General features: G+C 41.2%; 1 protein-coding gene and 4 non-coding genes across 5 annotated transcripts in view; 4 read left to right on the top strand and 1 right to left on the bottom strand.

Annotated features, from left to right (window-relative positions):
- Nucleotides 1-20,791, bottom strand: part of LOC146697560 (stromelysin-3-like) — a 34,745-nt gene extending 13,954 nt beyond the window's left edge. Inside the window, exons 1-2 of the mRNA XM_085476350.1 lie at nucleotides 20,511-20,791; nucleotides 6,120-6,340 (exon numbers count right to left, since the gene is read on the bottom strand). Of these exons, the coding sequence (XP_085332476.1) occupies nucleotides 6,120-6,340; nucleotides 20,511-20,627 (338 nt within the window). The 5' untranslated portion in view covers nucleotides 20,628-20,791. The remainder of the gene's footprint in view (nucleotides 1-6,119; nucleotides 6,341-20,510) is intronic.
- Nucleotides 2,979-3,050, top strand: trnac-gca (transfer RNA cysteine (anticodon GCA)). Its single transcript has one exon. It is a non-coding gene; the product is annotated as a tRNA-Cys (tRNA).
- Nucleotides 3,887-3,958, top strand: trnac-gca (transfer RNA cysteine (anticodon GCA)). Its single transcript has one exon. It is a non-coding gene; the product is annotated as a tRNA-Cys (tRNA).
- Nucleotides 4,689-4,760, top strand: trnac-gca (transfer RNA cysteine (anticodon GCA)). The gene has a single exon. It is a non-coding gene; the product is annotated as a tRNA-Cys (tRNA).
- Nucleotides 5,194-5,265, top strand: trnac-gca (transfer RNA cysteine (anticodon GCA)). Its single transcript has one exon. It is a non-coding gene; the product is annotated as a tRNA-Cys (tRNA).
- Nucleotides 20,792-21,035: the final 244 nt, after the last annotated feature.

Here is a 21,035-nt window from a genome sequence, read left to right as displayed (position 1 = left end):
TGTACACTGTCATATGGTGGACTACAGAGAGATTTCTCGTGCTGGTAACTTTTCTAAGTATTTAAGTAAAAAATCTATCCGATGAGCCTCTGATGGAGAATTTTATCTTCTCCAATTGTAAGAGTCCTAAGATATCCTGTAGCCAGACTTTAATAATGGTGGCTGAGATGATTTCCACAACAACAAAATTCTTTTTCTAGCGATGAGAGATCTTAGTGTAACTTTTGACTCAGCCTTCCTTTTGGATGCTCACATTAAGTCTCTGGCTCACTCTGGCTTTCATCAGTTGAGAAATATTGCCAAGCTGAATTCCACTGTGTCACATTCTGAATTGGAGATTCATTTATTCATGCCTTTATTTCATCACGTCTGGGTTTTTGCAATTCATTGTTCACGTCTTAACAAAACCTCCCTGGAACACGTGCAGGTTGTTCAGATTGCCGCTGTGAGACTTCTGGATAAAGTAAGCTCCCCATTGCCTTTAGAGTCCACTTTAAGATTTTGACTTTTAGAGTTCTGCATGGACAAGCGCCAGTGTGGATCAGAGAAATTTTTCACCCATACGTCCCCAGCAAGTCCCTGAGGTCATGTCATCAGGGCCTGCTGGATGTGCAGCACAACAGACGGAGAGGCAAAGGAGACAGAGCTTTTGCAACAGACCTCTCTCGCTCTGAGCATGACATCTGTGCACTTGTTTTTGGGCAACTTTTTCTTACCCAAAGACTACAAAACTACAGTTGCTGTTAATTGTTGTAAAACTACAGCAACTAATACTGAAGCTACACCAATATTACATTTAAACTACAAAAAAAATTAAACTAACCACTAAAATTCAAGCGACTGTGAAATATGGCAACTACAGCAGCTAAGCCAAATGCTGCAACCACAGTAACGCCTTCAACTGAACACGGCAATGGCGGCAACTAAAACCAGCAGAAAAGCAACATCTGAAACTAACCATTGCAACCATTTGTACCAAACAAATCAAAGCAACTACAGCAACTTAAAACCGAGCACATTAACGGCTGACAAAGCCCATCACTAAGAATTTAGTGCATTGCTTCAAGGAACTAATCGAGAAGACAGGACACGTTTCCATTATTTACAGTGGTCGTTATCAGCTCCTGTTCTTTGGGGGTTTTATGGAAAATATGGTCTTAATTTGGAGACACACAAGCAGTAAAAACTCCAGACATTCATCCCAATAACTGCCTTTTTAGTTTGCCCTCCAAATAGCGTAAAAAAAATTCTTAAACCTCGATGTGTGGGAAAAGAAATACCAACAGAGTGTTTACTGAAAAATGAAAAGTGTCTGATTCTGAATTTAGAGTGTATTTTTACAGATACAAAGTGTACAGGTATTGATCTGTTAAGAGACATCTACCTGTATGGCTCAAATATTTTATACATTAGAAGATATATATAAATAAATCTAAATACGACCTAGGTACTTAGGTACTTACTAAATAATAAATTATTCCCTTTAAAATACATATTTCAGTCTTTTGGACTGTCAGTGCGCCCCAGTGTGACTGTGGCTACAATGTAGCTGCCATCACCAGTGTGTGACTGTGACTGGAGCACTTTAAACGAAGCAGGTGAAACTATCACAGCCCATGCTCTCAGACTTGGTGGAGAGCAGTGCAAAAAGAGAGAACTTTAGACTGCGTCGATCTGTTTCCAAATGAATGATGTTGCTCTGTAACAGCTGGATAAATTGCTGTTTAATACCATAAACTGTATAAACATGGATGCAGCTTCTGGGTTAAAAGCCAAAGATATACCTGAAGTGACTTAAACCAGCATTCTTCCTAAAGGGACGACTTCTTGTTTCCTTAGAAGTCCTGAAGTGAAGCAGTGACCACAGGAAACACTTTCCCTGTGGGTTTTATGATGTTTTTCTGTCTCCTTTACAGTCAAAAAGCAGCAGGGTTTGGTTTACTGTATGACTGACAAGTCATTACTCCATGTGTGTGCAACGTTTGTCACTGCAGACCAGTTTAAGCGAACCTTTTACAACTTATTTTGCTTCCTTGCAGTAGACAAAATGTTTTTAACATAAGAAAGTTAAAGAATGAAGTCTAACATATATAAAAAAAGCAAACTCGTGGAATCTATCTCCCTTAACGCAGCCCTGCCATCCTTTAACCTTTTGCAGCCACCTGAGACCTCCTTTTCAGTTGATCTAAAAACCATTCAAGCGGTTACAACAACAGCGCTCTCAGCTGAGCCAGCTTGACTTCGGTGTCATGCCAGAGCTTGCCTCACAAGCTCAAAACGCTGGCTGGTTCTGAATAAAAAATAAACACAGGGCCTCATTAGCATGGCTCCACTCTCATATCAGACTCATTTACAACGGCTGGGGAGGAACGAGGGCCTTATTATGGTCATAACAGTGAGAGTTTGACGTAGTTGGGTGTTGCCTTGATCCTGGTAAACCACATCACTCCGTCAGGTGTCACCATGAGCTGGTCCTGTGAAGCAGAATCTAATTAGATTGTGGCCAGTGCTGCTATTAAAATCACCCTCCTACCTCTTGCTTTCGCTCTGCCTGTCTTCGTATAGTGTTAGGTTGAAGAATGAGTACAATGAAAGGGACACCGGGTGAGCCAGACAGAGAGGCAGCAGCCAGACCGCCAGACGCTCGATGGTGCCACGGCTTTAGATTAAAGAAAAGCACCACCCCTTTTTCTGAAGGTCAAGTTGACGACTGAAAGTGCTCTGTAGGTTGTGTAATTTTTGATTATTTTCCTTATGTCCTTAATCCAGTCTGTCTCAAGAGCAGGAACAAGATGTGAACACAGAGTGATGTTCATATGTTGAATGTGTATTTTCTCTCTTTTAGCTCTGCTGTTACTCTCTGCTAATGCTTAGATGACAAATTAAAGGAAAACAATCAAGACCACAATCAAAATGCTGCACTGCACGCAGTGTCCATCTTTTATATACAGTCTATGACAGGCAGCAAATAAGGACATGGGGGTATAGCTCAGTGGTAGAGCATTTGACTGCAGATCAAGAGGTCTCCGGTTCAAATCCGGGTGCCCCCTCTTTGAATAAAGACTGATTTAGTTATTTAATTGCTTAAGTTGAAAACAACCTTTCAAAGCTGGACCATTTGGCAGTTATGCCCAATATGGCCATATTGGGTGGTGCGAATTTCGCAGGGGTCAGCCAATCAGAAGAAAGTTCCCTTAAATGAGAAGCCTAAGATAATGTCACAGACAGTGGATAAAATGCAGCCTATCTGACTGAAAAACCAATGGATACTGGTTAATCGAAAGATAGCAATCCTCTAAACCAGGGTTGGGGAACTCCAGACCTGCAGGCTTTAGATGTGTCCTTGATCCAAAACAGCTGATTTAAATGGCTAAATGACCTCCTCAACATGTCTGGAAGTTCTCCAGAGGTCTGGTAAAGAACTAATCATTTGATTCCGGTGTACTGACCCAGGGTGAGATCTAAAACCTGCAGGACACCGGCCCTTGGGGCCTGGAGTTCCCAACTCCTTCCCTAAACCATATGCTTGTGCCTTTTTTGTGTATCATTTTTTAAACTTTAACTGGGAGCCTCTCCCATTATCAATACCCAAATTGCACATGCTCAACTCCTCGTCTCCCAGTGGAGATGGGAACAAGGAAGAGACATGAGGAAGTGAGTCAACACACATTTAAGTAGAAGAGACATGACTTTAAATCGATGTCCATTAATTAACTTAAAGTGATGTCACTTGATATGAGAACTTGGTTATTTTCTCAAAATCCTCTATGTAACTCTGGAGCCGGACCTCACAAAGAATGCAGCTTTAAAGCACATTCACATCACCTTCACTTTTAAAGACCATATGTCCATCTTCTGTATACAGTCAATAGCGCTAACAGAATGTGGGGGTATAGCTCAGTGGGAGAGCATTTGACTGCAGATCAAGAGGTCTCTGGTTCAAATCCAGGTGCCCCCTGTTTGTGTAAGAGCTGTTTTTCATTTCATTTATTTGCTTAAGTTGAAAAAAAAAAACAACTTTCCAAGCTGCACTATATGGCAACCACCAAATATGGCCATAATGGGTGGTGCGAATTGGGCGTAACCTTTTGTTTGGTTGGGGTCAGCCAATCAGAAGAAAGTTCTCTTAAAGGAGAAGCCTAAGACAATGTTGCAGACAGTGGATAAAACAAGGGCTGGCACAAAGTATAAGATACATGAGGATTATTTTACTTTAGTAAATTCCTATTTAAATGCTACCTATCTGACTAAAAAATCAATGGACAATGGTTGATTGAAAAAGGGGCCATGCCCTATACCAGGGGTGGGGAACTCCAGGCCTCAAGCGCCAGTGTTCCCAACTCCTCCCTTAAACCATACTCTTGTGCTTTTTTGTGTATATTTTTTTTAACTTTAAGTGGGAATCTCTCCCATTATCATTTCCCAAATTGCACATGCTCAACTCCTCATCTCCCAGTGGAGATGGGAACACGGAAGAGACATGAGGAAGTGAGTCAACACACATTTAAGTAGAAGAGACATGACTTTAAAGTGATGTCACTTGATATGAGAACTAGGTTCATTTTCTGAAAAACCTCTATACAACTGGTCATTACAAAGAATGCAGCTTTAAAGCACAGCCACATCACCTTCACTTTTAAAGACTGGACCCTATGTCCATCTTCTGCAAACAGTCAAGCCCATTCTGTGGGGGTATAGCTCAGTGGTAGAGCATTTGACAGCAGATCAAGCGGTCTCTGGTTCAAATCCGGATGCCCCCTGTTTAAATAAGAACTATATGTTTAAATAAGGACTGTTCCTTGGAGCACCCCAAGGCTCACTGGGCCTTGAGTTCCCAACCTCTCCCCTAAACCATATTCTTGTGCCTTACTGTGTATATTACTTTAACTGGGAGACTCTCCCATTATCGTTTCCCAAATTGCACATGCTCAACTCCTCGTCTCCCAGTGGAGATGGGAACGAGGAAGTGAGTCAACACGAATTTAAGTAGACGAGACATGACTTTAAATTGATGTCCATTAATTAACTTAAAGTGATGACACTTGAAATGAGAACTAGGTTATTTTCTCAAAAACTTCTATATAACTCTGGAGCTGCTCATTTCAAAGAATGCAGCTGTAAGGCACAGCAACATCACCTTCACTTTCCAAGACTGGAACCTATGTCTACCTTCTGCATAAAGTGACTGGCTGAGGGGGTATAGCTCAGTGGTAGAGCATTTGAGTGCAGATCAAGAGGTCTCTGGTTCAAATCCAGGTGCCCCCTGTTTCCCAATTTACATGGGAGGTGTTGATGAATTCATTGCATTTTGTTTGCATGTAATTAGTCCTTTGGGTGTACAAGTAAGAGGGAGTAGGTTTCATTTGAAAGATCAGTGAAGTTCCTGTTTTTGAATGCTTTGCAACCAAAAAGTTGGGGTCCTGAGGTTTTTAAAAAATGAGCTAAAGGTACACAAGACATGAACTGTATAATGGTATAATGACACACAGTACTTTAACTTGAAAACAGGTTAATGTGTCATCACTTAAAAGCTGATGGAGGGAAACGTCACTGCAAAGCATTTCTTAGTGATCACATTTATCCAGTGATGAAGTATTTTTATGCTGATGAGAGTGGACATCACCCACATCCATACAGTCATAGCTTTCTACTCCTTCACCACTTGAATGAATATCTTTTGGAAGAATGATGTTTCGAGATTTGGAGGATCAATACCAGGCTGCACTGAAGTGTTGTGATCATTGTCCAAACACTTTACTAAGACGCTACAATTCCTTTACTTTCTCAGTCTCTATATTTGGCTCATTGTTCCTAAATACTCCACCATATTCACCATCTAATCTCTAACTGCGTCCATCTGCTGTTCGGGTTTGAGAAAACAGTTTTTTTTCTCGTCTGAAAAAGCCGCCTGCTGAAGCAGAAAAACAATCGTATGTTCGTGCACCAAATGGTAACACTGCAGGACGCTTTTTCAGCTGCACATTTCGGATGAATCCCGTGGCTTACATCAGCACGGAGTTCTCTCGGGACTGTAGAAGTTCACGTTTTATTATTGTAAGCTTTATTTATGATCAAACACAGCATATAGTTACAACACAGCTAAGGGCCCCAGTGTGTACCTATAGGTGAGGTCCGTCTTGTCCCAGCGTTGTCCATACAGGGTGTAGCGTCTCTGGCGGTATCGCCCCCGGTGCCGCCACTCTTCCTTGGTGGGGTAGTCCGGTACGCCACAGCGGGGATGGTTCAATGTGCTGTTTGTCAATGAGTATGGCTCTTTAACCAGTTCCTGAGTTTGAGGTGCTTTTGCTCTCTTCTTCAGCTCCTGAAAGTTTTCAGAGACCTGAAACAACAACGTGGTTCATTTAGACAACGTCATGCTTTCATAGGCAGGGACAACTCGGCATGTCTGTGCGTGACCTTGTGGGTCAGTACTTAGTAGTTTGCTGTAGGCAGGGTTGGATCAGATTACTTTGAACATGTCAGTGAATACAAATTACTTGGCAGCTTTTTGTAAGTAGTAGCTTAACCCACTGAACTAAAAGCAATCTGACACAATTACTTACCTAATCTGATTACATAGGCCTCACGGCAATATAGAGTTTGCATGAGCCCCAGTTTCTCCTGCAATTGATATCACAGCCCAACACACAAAATTGACCTTTAAGCTTATGTTTATTTTAGTTAAATGGAGCAATGCATATTAATTAACAGGGAGACTGAAGTCTGTCATGTAATTGCATCCAATTTGGCAATTATTTAGAATTGATGCATTAATAAGAGGCACAATTACACAAATAACAATATTTGATTGTTTCCAAACTACTGTTTCATATATCTGAAGAAAGAATTATCGGATGTTTGTTTAGTATGTGCTGCTCGATAACAGAAGACTGACTGCCCAGAAACACCAGAAACTTCCTCCAGATGTTATCAAAGACAAAAAAAGAAAAAAAATCTTGGCAATTAAAGTATAATGTCATTGCACTTCTAAAAATGTTGTGGTTGTAATAAACTTCAATTCAGTTTCACGACAAAATCAGCCACAGGGCAGGTTTTACTTTAACGGAAAGGCCAGTGCGGAAGTGAAAAAGATCTGCTTTGTTTTAACAGGAAGAGACCTTCAGCAGAACAAGGCCTCACTGAGATGACGGCAGCGGGAGGCCAGTTGTTAAGATGGTGCCTTTCCGATGACCCACTAGATAAGCCCGTATTTTTACAATTGCTGTTTTGTTTGCAGCTGTTTGTGAGATTAGTGAAGCCAGATATGATGTCATGGCGTTAGATGGAAATGCAGAAACATGACAGCTTAGATTAAGTGTGCTGTAGCTATGTGGTGGTCCCACACTGTGCTGCCCATGCTTGAACCAATCATTTTTAGCACGTGAAAGAACTGGTGACTTTTCAAACCTGACTCTTTCATCAGTGGAAAACCTACTCTACCTCCTGACCCACAGCTGCCCCCCTTTTAGGTTTCCATTTCTACTCAGTATTTAGTCAAAGAAGTATTTGCAAATCCCATTTGCGCAGTTCTCAAGTGCATGCAGGCAAACTCTCCCTGTGGAGAGCAACAGAGGCATGTGCTGATATGCAATCTCAAAACCAGATTTTTAGAAATGCTCTGCATATATAGTCTTAAATTAAACTCTGATGGACGCATAGAAGAGGAAGTGTTGCTTTATTCTGATATCTACTGGCTTTATCAGAAGCCTTACAACATTTTTCATTGCCTCTGCAGGCAATCGCTAATGTTTCAGTCTGAATGACCTAAAGTTTGCTGTTAGAGGGTGAATGCTTGGCTCTACACACACAGTTGTTGCTATAATATGTGCATCTTATCAGTTGTGAAGTTGCTACAAATTCACCAAAAGTGGTTATGATTCGTGGTGCAGGGAATGTGAATGTGTGAGGCTAACTGAGTGATAATCCAACTATAAGTTGACTATGATGACTTGGGACATAAAGTTAAAAACAACAAAGAAGAAAGGAAGAAACAAGACAAAGAAAATAAGTAATAAGAAGGGAGAGAAGCAAAAACAAACTACAGAAAGCCCTGAGGCAGAGGTCAATGTTCTCTGGATTTGAATCATCATCATTTTGAACCCCGAGGTTAATGACAGCATAACCTCATAATCAGGTCACTGAGTCATGTATTTTTCCTCAGTTTAAGAGCCAGTTGGTCTCAGAATGTCCCATTATCATTAATACCACCCTCCCCCCTGTTAGATCAAGAGGAAATGCCTCTGCTTATTTCCACAGAAGCAAATTACAGAGCGGATCTATCCCATCTGCACCTCCTCATCTCACTCTGTCCTCAGCCTAAAGCAAAACTGCATCTGCAGCTCTGCAGTTGCAGGGAACAGTTGGGTGTACTCATCCTATCACAAAATGATGTGCATTTCCTTTTCCGGTGCCACTCAGAAAAACCTGTGGGAAAAGACACTATCGATATACGTGCAGATGAAACAAATTACCTCCATTATCAGTGCCCGTGAATCTTCCCGCAGGCCAGTGCAGCTCTGACATTTGCGGATATTGTCCTTTTATGAAATAATGAAGCATGCATGGATGGATGCATCTTCCCTTTGAGCACTAGTTCTCCTTGGCATTTAGGAATTAGCATTTGGTTATCAGTTTACATGCTTGTGGGATGTTTCAAGATGAGACTTTTGCTGCACAATTAATATAAAAGGTGGGAGATCTGTAGGTTTTTAAGACTCATTGTTAGTTTAAAACCAGTTTAAAATATGTGTTACGTTTGTTGGTGCTCAGACTAAACATGGCCCAAATTCAAAATGATAAGGTCAATTTAACACAAGACTCAGATTGCCCTAAATCTTCAGTTTCATGCAGTTTTTCTACTCTTTGATCTGAATTATGTCACAGGAAAGGGATATTGCTAATATAGTCATCTCTGCCACAATGGCTCCACCTACCTGCTGTTTATTAAACTTTATGCTTTAGGCAGCCAATCAGAAGACCCAGAACCTGCGGCAGGTGGAGACCAGGCTTAAGTGTTGCTATGCTAAGCTCACTGAGTCTGCAAAAGAGAGCAAGGGCCAAACTGCAGTTAAAGCAGTGGAGTTTGAATATGTCTTCAGGAAGAGAAACTCAATGAAGAGACAGCAATCTGTGTGAGGCTACCCGTACTCCTGTCTCAGAAAGTGGAACTGCTATGCTTTGCTCCTAGACTCACTGCACTTGGTTGCACATCTTCACTCTTAACCTGCTGTTTGGACCTTGGTTTTTTGATCTGCTCTGGTTCCTTTGCGGTCTTTCCAGCTTTGCTGTTTTAATTCTTCTTCTCATTGGTGTCCTTCTGAGGGTTTCTGGTTCCTGCCTCCTCTAATGCTGATTGTCCGTGAGAATGTGCAACCCAGCAGAGCACTGCACTGAGGTAACCTTGACCTCAAACACAGATAGACTTCAGCTGGGTGTGTTGGTGGTTACTGTCACCATACATGGCTATGTTTTTTGGGAATTTGTGGCTTAAAGGAAGGGCGAGAGGAGCTAACAAACGCCATTTTGAGACTGGGGATGAACTGAGGGGTGAACCAAGATAAATATAATAATAATACACGTTCTGACAATTGGGCCATGTTCATTAATATGACAATAAACCATTTTATATGACAGAAAAGACAGAAAGGAAAAGCATAAAAAAGTTCTCCTTAAGAGTTTTCACCACTGACAGAGGAAATAAATCAAACATGAAGCATTAAACCTGCTTAAATTAAATGCTTCATTATGACTGAGGATTTTGCAGTTATAGCCACAGAAAGAAGACGCTACTTATTTACACTTAAGGTGCAGGATAATGAAACAAAGCTATCCAGTGAACGGGTTCTGCAAAACTTTATGTCACCTGATTGCAAAATTAAAAGGCCAAAATGTATTTCAACCCGTCGTGCATCATTACTTTGATGTTACAGAGGTTTTGCAGTGCTGACAGAAAGCCAGGTCTAACCTTTACTATATCAAAAGCCCAACATGAATTCCCATTAAAGCCACACAACCTGTAAAAGCAAAATAATTAAACGAAGAATGCTTATCTGAGTACGGTCACAGCGGTGCATGTGCTGTGCTTAAATGAGCCTGACTCGCTCTGCTCTGCAGGACTCTACTGTGTCGCTGTTAGGTAGGTTATGGGGAACAAAACCCAGCAGGATTTGTGGAATGTGCTCCAGACTGCAGAAACGCAGTGACTGATGGATCTGGATTGCAGAACAAACACTACGCATACACGGCCCTCCACCTCCCGCGTTTCACTTTGTTTAAAGGAGATTTCAGCTGCTTGTTTTGTTGCAGAAAGCCCTTATTCGTGTTCAGGGGAATGTTTCTACTCATGTCCTGCAGCTTTTCTTTAAATGGCTTGTTAGTGTTGTTACGACTGAACAAAAAGGCCTTTTAAACAGAGTCCCCCCCCCATGAGATTTCGAAGGCACCCTTGGAAAGCTTACACCTTGTTCGGCTTCTTTCTGCTCTTCCTTGAGCACCAGTCTGATGCGAGCTTTCTGTCTCTGCGCTATTATCTGCCTTCCTGCAGTTCATACTGACAACAAAAACTTCAGATAAACAACAAGACCCTTATCACGATACGATGTGTTCTGAAACTTATCTATCTAATGGCTGCTGATCTTAAACTGGAGGAAAACATTACAAGCACAGAACATATCTTACTTGGCAAAGCCTGTGAGTTCATGTTCATTTAGTTCAATTACAGATTATGCAAAATGTATCAGATATTTTTTTTATCATGGCTTTGAGGTTTTGTTTTCATTTTTTTGGTCATTCTGTTGCACTTTTGATGTTTCACTTCCTCTCTGCCAGTTCGCCTCAAGCAGAAACAGTAAAACAGTACAGCTGGTAAGTGCCAAAAAGTGCAGTTCCTCTAACGGCCACTTGAGGCTGTCTCCACAAGTGAGTCAATCGCCACAGATTCCCATGTTAACATGTCCAACTTTGCAGAAGAAACATATGTTTGCAGCCCGGCATAAAAAAAGGTTTTTGTCGTCATGTACAGTTCCCTTCGCCTTATTAACTGTATGGATGTTTTTGTTGTAATGACTCATCCCTTTGGAGACTGGTGAGGCTTAAAGTTAGCGCTGTGGCTGCTTTAACTGACACACATCCACACAAATGACTGCAGCTGCTATCCGTCTTTTAGGCCTCACCTCGGTAAATTGGAGTCACTGAGGTTGACCTCTTGCTCGTGTTTTTGTTCTTGAGATTGTTTATCTGTGCAAGTGATAATTACAAGCACAATGCAGCAACGCAGACAGATAAAAACTCAATTTAAAACACCTTTTCATCATCATAAGAGGTCATGGCCTGTTCTAACCTTTAGGCAGCTCTGGGGCAATGTCTTCTGTGCAAACCATCCCCAAGCCTCACATAGGCTAACTTAAAAACCCCCCAAAAAACTTTAAAGGTATTTTGTGATATAAGTTACAATCTTTGCCTGGTTGTTTTTCCACCCCTGGTCGTTATCATCTCAGGTGTTTGAACATAATAACGATAGCTGTTTTGCTGACAGGACAACACGAAGCCTCTGTGGTTTGTGTTGATGACGGGGATTTGAACTGTGAATCACCTGGACACCAGCCAACCCCGGGCTCTAAACGAGACAGTTTAGACTGAAGCTGCCCCCCACCTGATCCCAATCACATCAGTGCTGAGGTGAGCGAGTGTCGGCTTTCAGGGTCGTAAAACTATACCTGGCGCTGGGTACACGGGGTTGGGGTGTGGGGGGCACTGCTTGGTCATTTCAAAGAAATCCTGTTGAAGACTAAGCCTCCCCAGCTGTGTGTCAAATGGACTGTTTGACCCGCGTGACCCCGCAGTCATAAATGTGCCTGATTCCTAACAGGTTCACTGACGTTCAAGGTTAAACCCAAGCACAGGTATTATCTTCACCTAAATGTGTTTTAGTTTGTACTCGAGATGATATCTTAGCCGATGTCGTTGATGAAATGCAGTGAAACAGAATCTGACGTATTATTTTTCCCAGTTAGAAAACAAGCTGATGGATTTTTAATCTTCAGCAGATAAAAAGTTAATTTCAGACTCAGAGTGCAGCTCCAAACAGCATATATTTAACCTAAAAGAAGAATCTTTGGAAAACAATGAGTTTTTTGGGGGTATATTTTAGGATAAACGTGTTCTGTCTTACCAACATTTTAGGTTGAGCTCAGTTATATGAAAGACCGCTTTGTTTGATGCCACCTCCACAACTTTGCTGATGAGACTTGGATGTTGCAGGTGTGCACACACAGACAATGGAAATCCTGCCAGGAGAGTGTGTGATGATGTTTGAGAAAGAAATGAAAAACTACCTTCAGGACAATTAATCTGTCACTTTCTGCTGAGAATGCAAGTTAGCGATGAGACACGAAATCTCCAAAAAGCCCGAAGGTGCTCACTCACGCTGAGAGCATGTGGAGGGGGTGTGCGATGGTGGCGGCGAAGGGGGTCATCCGTTACATGCACGGACACATCTAGCTTCTGGTTACAGTGTTGACAAGATCTGCAAGAAGCAGTGCAGGAGATCTGCGAGTGGTATTTAGAGAGCACAGAGAGACAAGTCTGGGCACGGTGCGTCTGAAGAGCGTCTCCAGTCTGACAACAAATCCACCACAACCCCCCGCCGGGTCACTGATGTGACAGAGAACCTCCAGGGAGATGGTTTCCACTCGTTTGAAGAAGAAAAACACTTTCATCCACAGCACATCTTCACACGAGCAGAGAGGTCCCTCAGTTAATATGTTACAGACATTTGGGAAAGCTGTTAGTGAAAGCACATGCAACTACTTCTGGAGTAGTTATTCCAACTTCATATTTTTTAACTGAAGAAGGAAATTACCAGAGGAATGTACCTGTGATTACTTTAGTTTATATGTTTATACTTCAGCTTTTTGTGAATGTTTAATGACTGGTTTAACTTTAAATTTTAAAGCCAGGTTTCTGCTGGGCCACTGACATTCCTTAGTGTCCTTTTGTATAGTCTTTGACAGACACAGAGCATAGACACTGATCGAAGGAGAGTTCCTATTATAAATTTAACTCTTTTGTTCAATTTCATACTATTTATATAATTATTTCACCATCACAGCAGACAAAACCTTTCAAACGCTAACAAACACAGCTGGAGTCAAGAAATGCACCTCTAAAATACTGAATAAAAGTCTAACACAGTAAAAATGTTACAATTACCAACCAAAAAAGCACAAACGTAGATATTCACTCACTTTTCTCTGCATCTGAACCACACTCCATAATACCATGAAAAATATACTATTTTATGCCTAATTTAAACTGTGTTATCGCTGGCATTTTTCATAGATTCAGCTAAAGAAATGGGGGGAAATGTGTTTTTGTGTTGAGTTGCTATAACAAAGTGCTAAAAGATACAATTTGAAATTGTTACTTTGCTCAGTCGTCTGTTATTGGAAAACACAACATTATTTCATCACTTAAATTCGGTGTCTTTTTATGCTTCGATGATTTATAGTCAGAGTTTAGGACAGCCAGTCTCCTTGGAAGCAAAATATAAAGAAATAAGGAGTGGCTCAAGATTTACTGTATATATTTGCCAGATTTGTTAACTGTAGTTTTAGGATAGACATTGTTTTTATTAAAAAATGCATCTGGGGGAGATTCTTCTGAAAAAGTCACATTTTTATAGACCCTTTGCTTCAGTACAGCAGAGTGAATTACGTCCACACAACATGTGTTTTGAATAAGGACCGTAGAAAATCTATAACTGCAGCTTAAGTATAAAGGAAATTGGCTACATAAAACAAGGAAATTATAAAATTTGATATGAAAACATCTTCTTGAAACTCAGAGAGTAGCACAGACTGGTGAAAAGGAAAAAGGACCCCAGGGTGAAAAAAAAAAAGTTTCAAAGAGGCGACAGGTGATGCTGCCAGTGCTTCAAACAATGGTCTTTTTTATGGCAGAAAAACAAGAAGTGTAAAGATTTTTTCATCAACATGATATCTGAGTATCCAAAAGAAACAGTCTAAACCTAATCCAGATAACAGGAAGTAAGTCATAAGTGAGTGTTTACTTGAGGAGACAGATAAGGATTCAATTTGAAGGGTGTGCTCTTACTGAAACAACGGGGAAAAGGATTGCTTACAGTAGGAGAACATTTATTGTACTAGATGGGGGGTGGGGGTGGGGATGGTGGGAGTATAACAATTTTTCATCAAGAAATACTTTGTTATCTTCCTTCTTACTTCGCTAATCCAATTTATCTTCTGATGATCAGAAACACCCGGCAGTTGAAGGTGATACAAACTATCTGGGCATCTGCTTGAATCTCTTATCTTTCCTGTCAAGAAAAAAACCCAAAAGGCTTCCTCATATGACCTCAGACTCGCAGATCTCCTGTTCGCCTGGCCGCAGGATGATTTCACTGCTGATTGTGATTATTAATTAGAGAAAACCCCCAGGAGAGCCAACTACCAGGAAAATCAGCTGGCTTTTCTTTAAGGTTACTGTGGTGTGATTTGCTATTCGGCTTTTAGAGAAAAGTAAACGACACAAGTAAGACGTGCCAGAGTTAAAGTGAGGACATCAGGTACAAGGCTTCAACATCTGGACTATAGTTTGAACAGGATTTCTTTCCAGAGAAGGGAAAAATCCTGCAGCAAGGCACCAAACTTCCTGTTTAAAGGGGGTTCTTCTGCCCCGCTGTTGCCAAGTGCATGCACACTGGCTGTTGCTGATCTTGCTCTGATACTGTTTCTAACTTTTGTTGTGTAAATAAATTTTAACTGAGCATTGCTGTAAGCTACAGAAACACCTCACACGTACGGCAAAGAAGGGCCAAACACAACATGTGTGCAGTCTAACTGAACTTAAACGATAACATTAAAGAGTCCTGGATGTCCAATAAGCAGTGGCCTTTTCAGTAGCTATGCTATGCTACCTGAATTCTTTTCCTTACCTGTTTCTGAGCTGCTGTGGGTTAAAAATCTTTAAAATCTTTGTTATGCCTTTCAGCCTTCAATCTTCTCCTCCTCTTTTCTAGCTAGATGCTACTACTACTGCTCTGCAAGCTTCTATAATTTGGCTCATAGACAGTAGAAAAGATGCACGTAGCCTACAGACCTGAAAAGTGAAGCCAATAGGGAAGGGCATGACAACTTTTTTACCAGCCAGCGGGGGGCATCACCTTTCATTGAGACATGACTCCAGCTCATGTGATCCATGAGCTCTGTAAACTCTTCCCTGACGACTGTGGTCACTTTTTTTGCCATTTCACAAATCACAAATTATTAGCCAATGAGCATGTGCAGTGCCCTGTTTCTCGCCCCTCGCTCATCACATCTGGTTTCAAAACACCAAGATGGCGACTGCAAAAATGCTGTGCTCAAGGCTTCACAATTACAGAACTTCACCACCGACTGATGTTCAGCCTGCATCAGTCACGACTACTTAGTGTACGGTTCTAACAGAACAAACAGCAAATCTGGCACCAGAAGGTGTTTAACTCTTGAGAAGAACGTATGCGCTGTGTCTAACAGATGTGATTGATTGGTCACGTTCCTACCACAGATTAATCAGGCTCAAGTTTTATTGGGGACTGGACCAGTAAAATCCAAATATTGTTCAACAGATTTGTTTTTACAGTAACGCAGTTTGAGCTTTAGCACCAACCTGAAACGCTGCATGCCAATACTAACAAGTGGGTGACATCACTATATACAGTCGCTATATATACTTTTATATGTAGGCTATGCACTCATAACCTTTTTGGGTGCATGAGCAGTGCTGCTCGAACTGTGTAAATTGAGTTTTCAGTTGTTCTTTATTTAGTTTAAGACAACAAAACAACAGGTGAGACCTGCTCCTAAAACACCTGAGACAGAAATCCATAAATCCATCTTAGAGTCTTAAAGACTTTATTATGAATACTTTATAAGTGAGAATCAACAGATTTTTCCCACATTACAATATTATTGCAACGCTTCCCTCTCGGTGACATATTATTGCGATTTTTAATATATTCTCACATGCTGAGTGCATTATGGTGAATTACTGCTTAATCACATTTTTTCAACTGCAAATTATGTCCTCAAAGTAAAACTTTGTCTTTATCTGTTTTATCTAATGAGATAAAGTTATCAGATTTCAGTTATTGTTTTCACTAACACCTAAAGACTAAAGATGGAGTCTGTCTGATATCAGTCTGTGATTACATTATTTTTTGATGCCTCGCTGAATTTGTAGATTTCCTCACTTAGAAACAAATAAATAATCTCTAATTTCATTTAGTTCTAGTTTATTTTGAACCAAGACGAACAAAATATCAACCAAAAATCCATAAATAACACATTATATAAAAGTTCTGAACTGATTTGGGTGTCATTTTGTGACATACGTATTTGATGCCCTAGAATTCAGCCAGAACTCCGACTCCCAGAATTCTGTGTTGGAGGTTTTTCTGTTGAGCCGATTTAATGTAGATTTGCTAACATTAACTCATAAATTTGATGAATGAAATGAACCCTGTTATTCATAGTAATCCCAGAATATTTTAATAAAATAATGATAATTGGTGTTCCTGTATTGCCACTCAAAATATCACGATACCATTGCTATATCGATTTTTTCCCCCAACCCTTTCCATAAAATGTTTGCCTCGAGGCACGCTGCTTAGGTTACAGCCTCGATGTCATCCAGCTTTCTTGCATCTACACTTGCATCTAACCAGAAACTGCTGCAGGTGGGCAACTGGTTCATGTGCCGCTATGACGAGCTCACCAAGGCTGCAAAGTGAAACTACCTCCTGCAGCAACAGTCCAAGAGTATGAAGTCTGATCTTGTGTGTGCACACCTACTGCCCCACTACAGACACAAATACAGTGTAATTCTCTGGGAGACATTGCATTCAGTCAGTAGAGTAACCTGAACTGGAAATATAAAGGTCTGATACCCTCCACCTCCTCTCACCTTATCAGTAAAGGATTCAGAATGAGGCTCCTCCTCTTAAATAACAAGTTTTTAAGTGTATCCCCTTCCTGTGGTGTCTCATTCGACAATTTCAGCCCGCTGCAGCTGTGACCCAGATCCGCTTGATGGGAACCTAGGCTGGCTCTGATGTCACCATTGCTCTCACGGTTCCCCGGCCAATCCCTTTGCTTGAATGGCATCAACGTGATGGAAAAAAACAGACCGGGAAAACCAAGGGGCACTCCGGTTTTGCTGACAAAAGCGAAATGCAAACAGTTAGCTCTTACGGCCCCCTTACCCCAGAGAAAACAGGCGCTATGTATCCCACTGCCCTGAATGTCACAGACACACGGGCCTGCCCGGGCTTGTGTGATCGCTCACTCTGTTGTCAAAAAACAGAGAAAGAGAGAAAAAAAGTGACAACACTGCAGATTACAGTTTCCCATGAAATGACCAGGAGTCATAAAACCATTTTCGCCACAGGTGCAACATAGTTCTGACAATGTGTTGCTAGTATAGCAATATTTCTTCACACCGTGACAATGTGTCATAACAACACTGCAGTGATCTGATGTCTGATTACTTTAAATTAAAAAAGAGGAAAGAATTGAAAGAATGTGGAAAACAATATGTGAAATTATTCAAAACAATGGAAGCACAACAGCAGGTTAACATGTCAGGCTGCGATCAGCTGACCAATGCTGCTAGCTCAATATTCACTGCTCTTTGTGGATTTAGCCAGCTATACTTTACTCTGACTACCACCAGTGGGCAACGGGTGAAGTGTTTTGCCCAAGCACAATGACCGAGCTTGTCCAACCCGGGGCTTGAACCGGCAACCTTCGGATTACAAGGCGAATTAGCAGTAACACGCAGTCAGTAACAAAGATATGCATAACCCAGACCCAGACCCCACACTTTGAGCTGTAATCGGGTCCTGCTGAACCGTCCTCTTTACATCATCCTAAATGTCTCCTGTAATTCAGTGGGAGAAAAGTGTGGCTAAAGAACTTGCCTCTACCAGTGAGAGGAAGTTACCATAAAGTAGAGCAGACATCAGATCATGGATAGCTCTTCTGTCTTAGACAATACTGCTCCACTGCTTAAATAAAAAATCTTGTTTACTATTAAGAAAACTAGAAAAGAAATACTGGGTATCTTCTATTATTGTAAGCAGATTCATGTTATCTTAATTTTTCACTTGAATTCTTGATTTTTGCTGCACCCTAAACAGCCATTAGAAAGTTACTTCTTGCTTTAACTTAAAATATTGAATGTTGAAAATGCTTAAAGATTATATGACTGTTTAGACTAGTTTCCAGTTGTGTAGCAATGAACGTATTCTGTCTGCTTGTTGCAAAAAGTACTCAGACTGTATAGAAATCGATGAAGAATTGGACCCTACTCTTTACTTGCTGATGGTATTTGCTGATATCGCTGTTAGTATTTGTGACAGCTGAAAAAGGAAAGTTTTATGTAAAAAAAAAAGAGCCGGGAGAAACACCATTCAAACATATAATGAGCTGATGTTGCATAGTTTGTCCACCAGAGGGCACTCTGCAACTTCCCTGTGTTTGGACTAGCACAAACACAGTAACCAGCTGCCCTAAGCCGAGTCAGGCAGAGTGTTAATGGGTAATCTTGTTGTAAAAATAAAACATTATTTTTAAGCTGCATTGTCATATAATTTCATTTATTTAATTCTTAAATAACTACACATAACAGATATGAGTGAAATCTGTTTATGTTGTGCGTGCCTGAAAAATATCACTTCCTGGTAATAAATAAAAGGCCCTCATTCCAGGATAAATATTAGGGAGAGGACGTGCTACCAGTGTAGTTATCAAGAGCTCAGTCGGAGTTACAGGCAATTGGAAACCAATGACAACATATTTATAAATGCTGTATTCCAACCATACCAGTAAATCATGCCAGGGCAGCAGTCACTGGCACGAGTCCTGAAGACTCGTACAACAAAGTGTATGAACCTGCTACCAAACTAGCTTGCTGTTATGGTAGACCAGTCCTGGCATGTTCTCACCTGATCAAGGACCTGGTGTTAGCTTGGATTAAGACCTTTACAGGAATAGCTTTCCCTGCTTTAAAGTTCAAAACTCGCCATTGCATTTCTCATGAAACAATTGGTTGTTATTTCCCAGCTGACAGATACACTTGCCTTAAAGTATTCTTATTTCTCTGGAAATCTCTTGTCAGGAAATCTTTACATCTTGTGCTGTGCAACTTTTGTCCAAATTGCACTGTGTGTAAAACATAATGCACATTATTTACTCTACACATCTGAAAATAGGTTAAAAAATTCTTGTTAACTTGTAATCAGCAGAATGTAATCATTATTCCGGGTAAGGATTACGTTCTTCTCTGTAACTGCATATGCGAGCTGCCAGATTGTTTTGATAAAATGCGTTTTTGCTGTATACCTATAAACAGGACATTCCTTAGAACAAGCATCCGTGTTAAACAGGCCTTCACTGAGTAAATAACAGTTAAATAATCTAGAAAGGAGTCACGTGATGCAGGAGGAGCCGTGTAAATAAAAACACGGATTAAAGGAGTAGTAAACATAGCTGAATCTTAAATTACAATGCTAGAATAAATAGTTACATTAAACAACACTGCAGCATGTGGTCAAGTCCCCCATAATGGCAACAGACCAAACAACTGCTAAATTAGAAAAGCCACCACAGCACATGACAATGACAGAAAGACGCCATCATGCCGGGGCCATATGGAGGACCCCTCACTTTTATGGTGTTGTTGACAAAATGCCTTTAAGAGCTGTTATTACAGCTTCCTGCCCTGCAGACAGACTGCAGGAACCCTGCAACCTTTATTTTCTCTCTCCCTCCTCCCAAACCATCAGATCCTCATTACATCTGAGTCAAAACCAAAACACTCTGCTGTCACCCTGCGTGCATGCAATGCAGAAGACGTCAGGTTTGGCTGCAGTCACGCTCGTGGATGCTGCTGCTGAGCAGACAAAAAGTAAACAGTGATGATAGTAATTTCTTCAAAGTAAGAGCAGCTCTCGGGCTAATTACAGTGACAGGTCAACTGCTGTGCGCCCCTAAAATAGCCATTTTCTTAATTACAACACAAAGGTCATTGGTCGTGATGATTGAAAGCCACGCGCGTGCACGTGCGAGCACTTTTGCAGCTGGAGAAACACGTAAGAAAACCTGGAAGTAATTTCAAGTCAAGCCGTTTTTATGCAACAATTAATAGCGTGTTTATTCTGGAGCAGACTCTAAAGTCTGCACGGTAAAGCGGGCTATTGTGCACGACTGTGTGCACATGTGTCCGTGTGTGTTTTAGGGGGCGTTGGGGCCGATTGTAGCAGCAGAAAGAATGAAGAAAGCAAACACTGCACAGTCCTTCAAAATGAAAAGCAACAAGTCATGTTTGATACGTGCAACAGTGTCAGAGCTGAACCGCTCATTCAAAGTTTACAAACTTCTGCAAAAGCACGGATGCTTCGACTCGGCGACAAGTTACAAAAATGGGGAAAAAACAGGCGTGCTCCAACTCACCGGTGCCTCTTTGTACCTGCTGGACCCCCGCGCTGGAAGACAAAGCATGACCTGTAAGTACTGCAGCGCAAAAACACAGCAGCACACGACCAGAGAAGTCCGCATCATTGCAGCCATCGGAGCCGTGGTGGTGGTGCACAGGAGAGCTGTTTTGCGCAGTGCAGAGCCCGGAGTCACACCGCCGCAGGATCTGGGGCAACTTATATAGACAGATTTCTTTGTTCTCAGTTTTTTTTCTCCAGATAGACTTTCTTTTTTTTCTTCTTCTTTTTTCTACAGCCCCGGGCTGATAATACCACCCGCTACCATGTGACTCGTAACCCTTTCACTGCCACGCCTGTCAACGCAAAACAGATGATGTTGATGGCTTTGGGATTTTCACCCACCTGTTATTTTTTATTTATTTATTTCAGAGACAAGATTAAGTTTAACCCAGGATTAAGTTTAAGTGGGGAAAGTGCATGAACTATAAACTCAAACACATGTACAGCGGAACTATTCAGTACTTTTAGAAAAAATGCAATG

The sequence above is a fragment of the Copadichromis virginalis genome, linkage group LG12 (assembly GCF_057382275.1).
Source record: "Copadichromis virginalis isolate Kocher_CV1m ecotype Utaka linkage group LG12, C_Virginalis_male_GT1.1, whole genome shotgun sequence".
NCBI classification, from domain to species: domain Eukaryota; kingdom Metazoa; phylum Chordata; class Actinopteri; order Cichliformes; family Cichlidae; genus Copadichromis; species Copadichromis virginalis.
Note: the sequence above shows the minus strand (reverse complement) of the source record. Positions and strands in the feature narration are given on the sequence as shown.